At 41.5% G+C, this 11,293-nt stretch overlaps 1 protein-coding gene across 3 annotated transcripts in view; it reads left to right on the forward strand.

Annotated features, from left to right (window-relative positions):
- The window catches only part of LOC105265070 (uncharacterized), a 32,616-nt gene continuing 21,323 nt past the window's right edge, over nt 1–11,293 (forward strand). For 2 of the 3 annotated variants that reach the window (XM_011302357.1, XM_011302359.1), the window contains exons 1-6: nt 1–300; nt 3,066–3,325; nt 3,387–3,742; nt 4,227–4,616; nt 4,818–6,376; nt 7,893–7,972. In XM_011302357.1, the coding sequence (XP_011300659.1) occupies nt 3,425–3,742; nt 4,227–4,616; nt 4,818–6,376; nt 7,893–7,972 (2,347 nt within the window). In that variant the 5' untranslated portion in view covers nt 1–300; nt 3,066–3,325; nt 3,387–3,424. The remainder of the gene's footprint in view (nt 301–3,065; nt 3,326–3,386; nt 3,743–4,226; nt 4,617–4,817; nt 6,377–7,892; nt 7,973–11,293) is intronic. The other variant, XM_011302358.1, reaches the window with a different exon arrangement.

The raw sequence follows: 11,293 nt of genomic DNA on the forward strand, positions 1-11,293 counted from the left end.
CATCTATTTTCCCTTTATTTATTTATTTATTTATTTACTGGATAAACAAGCCATGTTACGGGCATTACGGAACAGGTCAATGTGGATATCCCGAATTATTCTTTGATCGAGTTGGCCAGCTCTTAACGCCACTCGAATTTTTCAAGTGGTAATCCTCCCTTCGCCCATCCCTTATCTCAACCGTTTCGTCTCGGGAAGAATCACATGGACCAACTCGTGATGATGAATTATTGATAGTTGGGAGATTCAGCGTTTCTCCCATTGCTGGAGTGATTTTTTTCAACAACTCTGGCGGTTGTGGTGAGTTGTTTTTCGTGGGAGTTGAATGGCTTCCGGCAGGTTTCACTTTGCGCTCGCTTCTGAGTTAGCAATCGAATTTATTTAAGTGGATATGTGATAATTTACCGGGGTGTTAAGGGATTTTCATTGATTCGAGATGTGACGGCTTTAGGATTTCGGCATTTGCAAACAAACAGTTCTCGTGAGATTTCAGAATTTTTATTGATAATCAAGTTTTGAAAGCGGTCGATTTTACAGGAATAGTGCAGGCCTTGATTCTGCATGGTTAAATTCTCAACAATAACAATCTTCTGATATTTGTCGGACAGTTAATATAGTTTTGAACATTTATCGATGGTTTAAAACACCTTGACTGCTACTTCCTAGTGAATTTGTTTAGGATTACTCTGAATAAAGTAATAACATTTATTAATGATCAATTATTATCGGTGAGTGTTGACATTTGGAAGTTATGTATCATGTCTTTCTACAGAATGCGTGTGAATTAATGGAGTCGAGGTAATTTTTACCACATTTTGTGTCTGCGTTCCAATTAACAGATTTTCCATTCGTGTTGATAACATTTGAATATGCTGGAGGATTCTTGCGATAAGAGTGTGCAAACTGTTGGCAATCTCATCTATTTATGACACACGAATCCCCAGATAAAAAAACGTCAGATCTACTCACACTATCCAACAAATTTCCTACTTCCACCTTTAGGAGTAGCTCCAGAAGGATTGAATTATCTCATTAGTGTAGAGATTTATGGGCGATCTATAAACATACACGATGTTCTGTTTCAACAATTTTGTCGTGACGATTGTTAACCAGTTATCTTGATTATAAGCCTGCTGAGTGTGTAATGGAGAACGATAAAATAATCCATTGCGCGTATGAAATAAAAACGCCAAGTTAGCAGTTAAACTTGATTCTGACGAGAGGATGTCAATCTAAGGATATTTTATTAAAACGTATCTCTGCATATATTATTTATCTACTCTTTCCTCACTGACGACCTTCTTAGTGGTTGCAATTATGGGCTTTGCAGAGTCATGTGAAAGTTTAGAAGCACAATGTAGTGTTCTTATAGAGGCGACACATTGGCCGTACAAGCGTTAAAGGTCAAAGGAAATTCAATTCCCCGGAATTCAGATCTCCATTCAGATATTTCTCTCATCAGTTTTTTCCCCTTTCAGTCTCCGTTTTTAGGAGAAATAACTGAAATGTGTGTTGAATTGCGGTGCAAAAGCCTCCGAACCGTGTCAGAGAGCGTGTCACGGAGAATCTACAATTGTTGCATAACATTGTATTGTCTAGGGTTTTAACGCAATGGAAAAATACTATGGGATTCCACGGGAGGGGCAGCCGGGGAAAATACAATAGGGATAAGGCTCACGATTTGACTGGAAATCAGAACGGATATCTTCCACAGAGCCACTGCAAAATTACCCCAATCGTAAAATTAACTCGTGAATTAATGAGCCTCATCGTTATGCAACAAATTTAATGTATTCTTTTCTCCAGTCGGTGAACGGAAAATGCGCTTCTTTTTTTTTCAACCAATCAATATGTCAAAATGACTTCCAATTAATCCAGCCCTTGGGGCCCAGTCTCGTTGATCGTAATCTCCGAGTTGAATGGGTCCCCCGAGACTCCGGGAATAATTACTCGTTCCGATGGTTTTCTTTTTGCACGGGAAATAAAGTTTAAAAATTCAACAGTGAATAGAATTTGTTCCCAAACAACTTCCGAGTTTTGCGGTAATCGAGAACAAATAATTACTGAACGAGTTCTTTCACCTCTCACGGATAACTCAAACGAAACGTTACCTTTCACGATAATTTTGTAATTGCAAGACAACCTGAACTGAACTCGTTGGATGACGATTGCATCTTAATACACGTTTGCGTCTTCTAGTCTTGTTCCAGTGGCACATTTATCCACCACCAGCGACTGAATCGCCCAACTATCGAGTTCAAATCTCCACTTGCGATGGTATGATACGATGCACTCGGTACATTCTCTGTACACATGTCTGATCATGATCCAAAGTCTCATCGACAATTCATACGCCTCCGTATCTATGCCAAACACGTGATAAATCATAATTTCACACTGTGCTGCATTTTTTTTTTCAATTCGTCTTTTGGTAAGATCACTTCTTTCAAATCCTTTTACGAAGTGGCGTTTCTCAACGCACAATTTTAACGCAGAGAGAACGAAACGATCGAGAATGCGCCGAGAAATGCCTACGGCTATAAATTCCGTTACATGAACCTGCGTATTCGGCTTGTAGTTTATCCAAAATTCACGTTTCATCTGTTGATAATTATTAAATTTAAGCCTGAGGGGGGCAATAGCGGTTGAGGGGTGGGGGGAATTCACCTGGCGAACGGTAAAATATCCAAGGGAATTTCTCTTGATATTTTTTTCTCTATCGTCACGATGAATTATAAATGTATCTTTCTATTCATCTCGTCAATTTATACGATTATTCATTCGCGTGAATGTAGTAGGATTTCTCTAGATACCAGAGAAGAATTTAGTTTTTTTCAATATACACATCTTTCTTGTCTCAATTTTTTGCTGGGCTAGTCATTCCTCCTGGTGTAGACTTAAATTATTTGACACCTGCATATGGAACTCTCGGTTGAAATTAAAGAATGTGCACACAATGAGTAATTCGTTTTTCTTCTCTATCTTGACGTTGAGAAATAAATAAATAAATCTTCTCCGCTGGCTCTCCAATCAGCTGATTGACCCAAGGTCAATTTACTTTCTAGATGATACATTCTACTGGTGAAATAATGGTAGAGGGAATGATGATAGAAAAACTACGAGGGTTTTGTGATTTCGAGTTTACCGGTAGCATCAAAGATGTACTTTCTCGTACTCGATCATATCGATTCAAAGGCGTCTCAGAGACACATCGAGTCAAGTGAAAACATGCCATTCAGCCACAGCGAAAACCTTCGACCTCCAATGAATTTGCATTAACCAGAGAAAATCAACGTTTCACCTCTGAAAAAAAAATCCCAGCAAAGTTAGTTTCATCTAATCAATTTAGTTGCTCACTTACCATCAACTTTTTTTTTTTATTTCAGAGTGAATTTACCTCAGATGAGTAGATTGAGGCCGCAGAATGGAGTCGAAGAACGGAACTGACGAATTTGTTACGGTAGTCAGTGTAGGAACTCAGCCAAAGATTGAAAATTTTGTAACTGTGCTATCGATTGGCACTGGAAGGACCGAGGGATCTGCCGATGGTGACGAAGGACAACTCGATGAGGAAGTTGAGGTTTACAGACTTCCTGGGGAGCGACTGGGATTCGGGCTCAAGTTCGAAGGGGGTAATAAAACGTCGGAGCGTGTGAGGAGGCTCTTTGTCCAGAGTTGTGCTGAACACAGTCCTGCCAGCAGGACTAAGTGCTCCTGGGGTAGCTTGGGAGAGGGAGATGAGGTATTTTATGGTCATTCCATCATAAAAACTACTACTATCATGTTAAAAGCTATACTGCAGTCCTCAACACTGATGCTATTGAATAATTTATGGTATTTTTCGTTGCAATAGCAGTCTCTGATGCTCGGATACAGGAGTCTATACCCTCATCAGAAATGTGTAAAAATATAGATAATATGGACGTTTAAAAATATATGGGAATACATTTATAAAAAATTTATACAAAGTATATGTTAAACGCACATTTTGGGAGCAAAGTAAGAAAGTAAATGCAATAAAAAGGGAAAATGGGGCTTGATAGGTGAAAGTTTCAAGAATAATATTTGTTCAATGAATATTTGTCTCTTCATTTCCAACGGAGTACTAAAAGTATGTCAATTCGATTTGATTTTGAGATCCGATATTTCAATTAAAAGTTTTTCACTTGGTTTCATTCATAATTTTGAAGATATTTTCAACATGTTCATGAATAATTTTTCTTCAGATTTTATCCATCGATGGAGTTCCGGTGACTCACATGAGTCGTCTAGACTGCGTTCGCCACCTCAAAGAATCTCAGCTCGTGATTAAATTACTCGTCCGGTGTCGAGGTGCACTGCGACCAAAAGTGGTCAGCGCTGAGAGGAAGTCAAGTCCCGAAAAGAGTAAATCTCCTCCTGAATTACCTGCCTTGCCACCCCCAGTACCACCCAGAAAGCTGAGACAGGCCCGCGGTTCGGCAGATGGTGATGCCAATCCGAGTCCAGTGAGAAAAATCAAAAACGGACAGGGGAATGCTCTCCGTGGAGAAACCAAATTCTCAATCAACCATGGCAACAATTCATCACCGAAAGCTACAAATCACAAGTCCCCAGAATTCACCAAAAGTAAACAGGTGAATAACACAGGGTAAATGATATCTTCTCAAAAATGGAGAGGTCCTAAAAATAGCTAGTTAACTCAGCCGCGAAATTTATAAAAATCATCATTACCACATGCAATTTAATATTCCCTACCTGATTGTTTAAAAACAATTTTTTAAATGAACCTTCCCAAATCGAATCGATTATTGCTAATGGTTTGTTTTTCCTACTAGCCGACAATGCAGGAGCCCCCGGAAGCATTGGTGTACCTCGACGCTCGTTCCCAGGATGGATCGAGCACGCATGGAAGTACTTCAGACGACACAGGCAGCTCCATGTCCACTGTAGTAGACAGAACTTTAACCTCAGACTTATTTTCGACGATTTCAACAACATCAACCGCCTTAGAACAACCGAACGACACTCCAAACGACAGCCACTGTCTCCTGGAGTCATTCGACCACCTGGACAAAGACTTCTGCACCCCCCCAGGTTATTTGCTCAAACGTCTGGCCAATTCTGAGGCAGTGACCCACGTAGAGTCTCGAGGAGAAGTCGGAGCTCTAGTTGAGAAGGTGACAGCAGTGGTTGCCCCCAATACAGTCCTGATAGAGGAAACCTTGACCCTCCAGCCACCCCTAAGCTTCCAGGACGCTCCACTGAGCTACGCCCACGAAACAAGCCCTGGAATTTTTTACACAGCAGATCTCGCTGCCGACTCAACTACTCACTTTAGACCAATCTGTGATGATGCCTCAATGGTAGAATCCGTAAACGAATCCCCCGAGTCACCAAAAAAATCCACTGACATCCTAGCCCCACCTTTACCACTCCGTAATCACATTAACAGAATTCCAGTGAACCAGATAACCAGGGACTCTGTTTCCGGCGATAAACCTGACCCTAATGAGACCGATAAACCTATTGACGATTCCCTAAACCTTCCACCAAAGCCATTACCCCGTAAAGATTCGAAATTCAAGAGGAAACGATTGCCTCCACCGCCACCGCCACCAACAGCACCGAGACGTGAAGCACCACCGGTTCCCCATCGTACCTCTCAAATATCAAAGTCAATTGTTCATGAAAAACCGGATGTTGATGATGTCACGCTTTTACAAATTTCATCATTGCGTAAAGAGCAAGAAAAGATTTCCTCGATAGTTAATGAACCGATCCCTCCACAATTGTCTGAGAAAAAACTCGAGATTAATGGCTCAATAACCGAGAATATATCATCGATCATTGATGACCCCAAATCCTTGGAAACAATTCCACATAAAGAGGATAATAACACTCTACCGACGAACAAAGTCCTCGAGATTATCGAGATGAAGAGAGTGAAAGCTTTTCTAAAGACTGAGCATTTACCTGATGAAATTTTAAACCAATCGATGGCCATGGAGAACAATGATCTCCAGTTCATTGAAGAGACGGAGATTTCTATTTTTTCGTCGTCCAGGCAGAAGAGTATCGTCGAGTCGCCAGTAATATTTGCCCGGAAATCCCCGGATTTCAGCAGTCCTGAGGTGTGGGACGAGGCTAGGGAGCATCAGGAGAACGATAAATTTGGGGAATCGGACGATGATGACGATGAAACCTACGCATCATTGAGCTTGATTGAGGATTCAAAATCACTCGAATCGTTGCCCATAATTATCACTAAAGAATTAGACGATACCGATAGCAGCTCAGAGAGCAGTGAGGACAATGGTGACGATTACTACTGGCAAAGTAATCTCGCAACAATTGGTGAGGAGGAGGAGACACCTTCGCTCGAATACACACCAGTGTAAGTTGGCTATTGTAATCCGTTGATCTATTGGATTTAATGCAGGTGATTTGCGTAGGAGCACCCACTGATTATTTCTCATGAAATTGGATGTAGTAATTTAACAAGATCTATATTCGATGAAAATTTCACCTCTGTCACCTCTAAAAATTGCTAGTCAATCGTCTCTCGATTTTACAACAGTATAAATCGACTATTGCAATTGGTTATTCAATTGGTTGTTCAATTGGTTGTTCAATTGGTTGTTCAATTGGTTGTTCAATTGGATTAAACACAGGTGATTGTTGCAGAGGCGTCTACAGGCAATTTCAGGTGAAAAATATACCTGATCAGTCACTGGGTGCATTACCCTTCTGATACCGCAGGTACTTTTCTTGCACAATCGCGTACTATGAGTGATGATCGGTTTCCTGTTTTTATTACACCCACGCCGGTTTCTCTGCGCCAAATCGATCACTGGGCAGATTAAATAACCGAGGGAATTACTTACTTGAAGATATACTCGTTAATAGTTTTGTGGTTTTTATTTATTTATTTATTTGTTTGCGCTGTTTTATGGGGGGAAATGCAAACGCCCCTCCCACGTATGTGGGTTATCCCTGGGAAAAGGTTAATTGGGCACTCAAGGCGGGAAAAGATCTCAGTGATCATTCCTCCAAGTTGATTCGCACGCCCATGCTTGTCGACCATTCATGCATCAAACACTGTAATTCGATAGTCGAGTGACGCTACGATTGGTAGGTGTGATTATTTTTTTTATTTGGCTAAGTACGTCGTGATGGTGCGGTTTGAGGAGAAACGAGATCACAGAGATTATTCTCGATCATTTCAATTCCAGGCACCCCTGTCAATAATATCGAACGGAGATTTTTCTATTTTTTCAATTTTCTGGGTCAATCGCGAAAAGACAAAAAAAAATTAGACATTTTTTCTTATTGAAATTCCCATTGATTATTTTACAAATCTGTCATTTTTTTAACGAGACCATATAGATTACCACAGATATTGTAATATTAGAGGTATTGCATATAGAATTACCTAATTCTCGGGAGTGAAAACAAAAGGTTCCCGGTCTCTGCAAGTCTACCGGAGCGAATTAATGACAGCATTGCAAATAGTTGACGTATTTGATTCGATGGCAGATTTGAAATTATCGGCCATTAACAACAGTTGCATAACCAATTCCTTTAAATTCTATAATTATCGTAGCTAAGAGGCTATTTAATTTTCAAAGTAATTACTCGCTCACTCTATAAATATCCCTCACGATATATTGACCAGTCTTAACTCTAAACGAACGTTACACTTAATTGGAGTCATTTATTATCACATTTGAATACCAAATTGATAGACTTTCTTCGCCACATACCTCAGAATCCCCCATATCTCTCGACATACCTCTTTTAACTCCATAATGATAAAATCCACAATTTACACCAACGTGGGTGGATTTTGCGTTGGTAGCACCTATGCATAAACATTCACTCCCTTTTTTTCATTTATCTCTCCTCCGCAGGAACAAAGAGCCTGAGGCCACCTCGATCACTGCTGAGCCAAGTGAACCATCGATTAGCCACAATAACGAGATAACCAGAGGTAAGTTAACACTGAATCCAATAAATTCTCAATCCACCTGAAAATTTATGACGACGATAAATCCGATGACAAGGACCAACACACGTGTGCTGATAACGCGACCTTCACAGCACATTCTCTCCCAAATAAAAAACTAAATATCAATTGCTTCAAGCACCAACACCTCTTGTCTCCTCCCCCATTGTCCTACCGTACCTCATTTCTCATTAGATTGATACACTCCAACGACGATTGACCCAATAGGCCAACAACCTCGCCACTCTTTTCGGGTGGGTGGATAAAAAGACAATCCAAAAAAGGACAGGCGCATCAAATTAAATAAAAAATTCGACAAATAATCCGGAAATTCACTCTCAATTCTCATACCGATTTTCTCGGAATGCCTTAACACCGGAAAACTGGAAATCCCAAGGCACCCTTTCCTTTTTTCCCCCTTTTTCATGAAAATAGAGGAGAGAAGGTGGAAAAAAAGTAAAACGAGTGTGAGAAAAACCGGCTGGGTAACTTATTCGAACGACTGAGGTGAAAATTGGTCTTTATACATACCCCGTTAGGAGGCATGTGGGTGGGCAATATACGAGAGCTTTAAGAGTCATTATGCATGTGTGTACGTAGTCACAACAATATGGCGAGATTGTGAGCAAGAAAAGTCTGGAGTACTTGGGCTGCCTGGACAAGCCAGTGGCTTGACCGCTCTCAAGGTCCTCTTCCTCTCTCCTCTCAACCCCCCACCTCCCTTACACCTCCTCACCCTTGCCATCGTCGTCGATGATTTTTTTTTTTTTCTTCATTGCTGCCCCCATCGGGTTTCTCTCACTCGTGGTGGTTTAATCGCCTTCCTTTTCGAGATCTTTCACTCCGTAACTGGTCGAACTTGCAATCGAACCTCCGCCAATTCCCTCACTTCTATCCCCATTTCGCTTGCGACATTCCACTGTGGAATTTTTACGCCAATTGCTTCGCACTGTTAAATGTATGTATGTAAGCGAATCGACAGCGGCGACATTCCATTCCATACCATATATACCAGAAAATTCACTGCTCTGTGTACTGATACACCCGCCAATGTGTTTGTGTCTCTATGGGTCTGTGGGTGGGGTTTAGGGGGGTCAGGGGGTTTAGGGGGTTTAGGGGGTTAGGGGGCTCTCGGAGACCCTCTCCTTGGTCTTGCGACGAGACTCTGCAACTAGTATACTGACCCAAAGATTGGCTGTGCGCACGCCCCCCATCAACTTGTGTGTGACTGCCTGAAGGCACCTCGTTATCGAGATACTCCTCAGGTACCCCTCTCTTTCAAAAGTCACTAACAACAATAACCTCAGGAGTTTATACCCTCGTGTTTCGATTTAAAGACATTTTATTTTTTATCCAACATTTCCTTTTTCATTTGAGCAGTTCGGCTTGCAGGGAGAGTCGAGGATTTTTTTTTTTAATGGGGAGGGGGATATGAGTTAAGGTCCTTTCTTGGAGGTGAACGAAAATGGGGCTTGTGGGGAGAGGTGACTTCGTCGGGGGTTCTCCTCGGTTCGATGGAGATATGAGTCACTTGGGTAGATGTCGAAACAATTGTCTTGCTCTTGCGATGGGACTTTTCTGTGTCATTTATTTTTACAACGCTCTTTGGAAAAAAAAGAAAACAAAATCTCAGGGACAATTGCAGCACTTGTACTTGTGGTAATTTTCTCCAAATTCAACTTAGGAGAAAGGAGAAATTTGAATAAAAAATGGTCAAAGGATAGTCAGAAATTTTGTATCAAATTTTTGGAGTGAGAAGCTGGATTTTAGTAAAAATTTGGGCTGTATGGAATTATTATTCACCGATAAACATAACGAGGTGATTTTTGGGTAGGGGTGGTTAACGAATACACATGGAATATGGCAAAAATGATAAATGTAAAAACAAAGCAACCATGACCAAAAGGAACTGAGAGGTCTTTGGCGTGATCGTAAAACAGTGCACCACGGGGCCGGCGGTTACTACTGACAAAAGGGGTGATCGTTAAACGGAAGAAAACGATAAGTCTGAGAATAATGTGATTTTCAAAGACTCGACAGTCCAATTTCATTTTGGGTGGCAGTCAATACAGAAATAAAACTCAAGTTTAATTTATTTTCTTCAGCAATGATGGCTCTACCGTTGATTTTTTCAGTCATTTCTTTCACTCTCTCTTGAACATCCATAAGAGCCATTTTCAAGAGCAAATGTCTTGGAATGCTCTTCGCTGGGGGACACCCGGCGAATACCATTTCGTCGTATTATCCAGGTTCTTCTCTCCTCCCTGAGCCCATCGGTGTTGGTCTCTGTTGACTTGTTCCCCATCAGTGTTAAAGCTAAACTTATATGCACATGGCATACAAGAGCGCGGAATATGGTAGGGATTTCTCTTGACTTGGGGTCCAGTAGAATTATCCGATCCTTCTTCTGTCTTTCTTTCATTCTCAAACTGAACGTCCACAACTCTGTGTCGCTGCGCTTCAAAGGGATCGGGTCCCGACGAACGACACATCCGTTCCAGGGAATGGAATTCGCTTTGCTCAACATTTTTCATTCCACCATGCCCCCCTTTCCCTCCTCCTTTCCATTTTTATCTCCATTTACCTTTTTTTTGCATTGGATACCTGTGCAAACACTTGCAGAGCACACGAAAAATCTCTCTTATTTTTGTTCTCCACCGGGGGGTGGCCGCCTGTTGAACGTGAGTTTGCACGAAAATCTGTGAAATTCAACTCCCTCCTCGCACGGCCTGGACAGGAAGAAATAAATAAAGAAAAATAGATGAAAAAATTTCAGCCACGACACGTAGAGAGAGGATGGTAGAAAAAAAAAGAAAGGAATGAACACCGTGGAAACATAAGAGCTTGTCCTTGGTTGGTGCTTGGTTGTTCCTGCGGATCCTACCGAGGATTCCATTGTGATGGTCACGTTGTCCGGATGCGAGAGCCGGTGCACGCTTGAGCAGACAGGTAATACGCCTCGATTAAATCGACCGAGTAATCTCTCCTCGGAGGGGCTGCCCTTTTCTCTGCCCTCCACGAATCGGCTTGACGAGACGTATAACAGAAATAAGAGCAAAGGGAGGCTGGAGACTGAAGACGATTTAGAAAAATTGAGTCACTTCCGAAGGTCCGCGAGGCAGATCCTTGAGGTCGGTTCCGGTTCATTGGCCGGTGCCAAGAGGAAGGAAAATAAAAAATTTAAAAAAAGCATTATCTCAGGATATATTTAGTTGAGGTGAATCCTCTTGATCGTTGATCGCTTGTTCCAGCCGCCCACGTAATCAATAAACTATTGAAAAAACAGTTGAGTGGAGGGGTGGCGGG

The sequence above is a fragment of the Fopius arisanus genome, unplaced genomic scaffold (assembly GCF_000806365.1).
Source record: "Fopius arisanus strain USDA-PBARC FA_bdor unplaced genomic scaffold, ASM80636v1 scaffold00027, whole genome shotgun sequence".
In the NCBI taxonomy this organism is placed as follows: Eukaryota; Metazoa; Arthropoda; class Insecta; order Hymenoptera; family Braconidae; genus Fopius; species Fopius arisanus.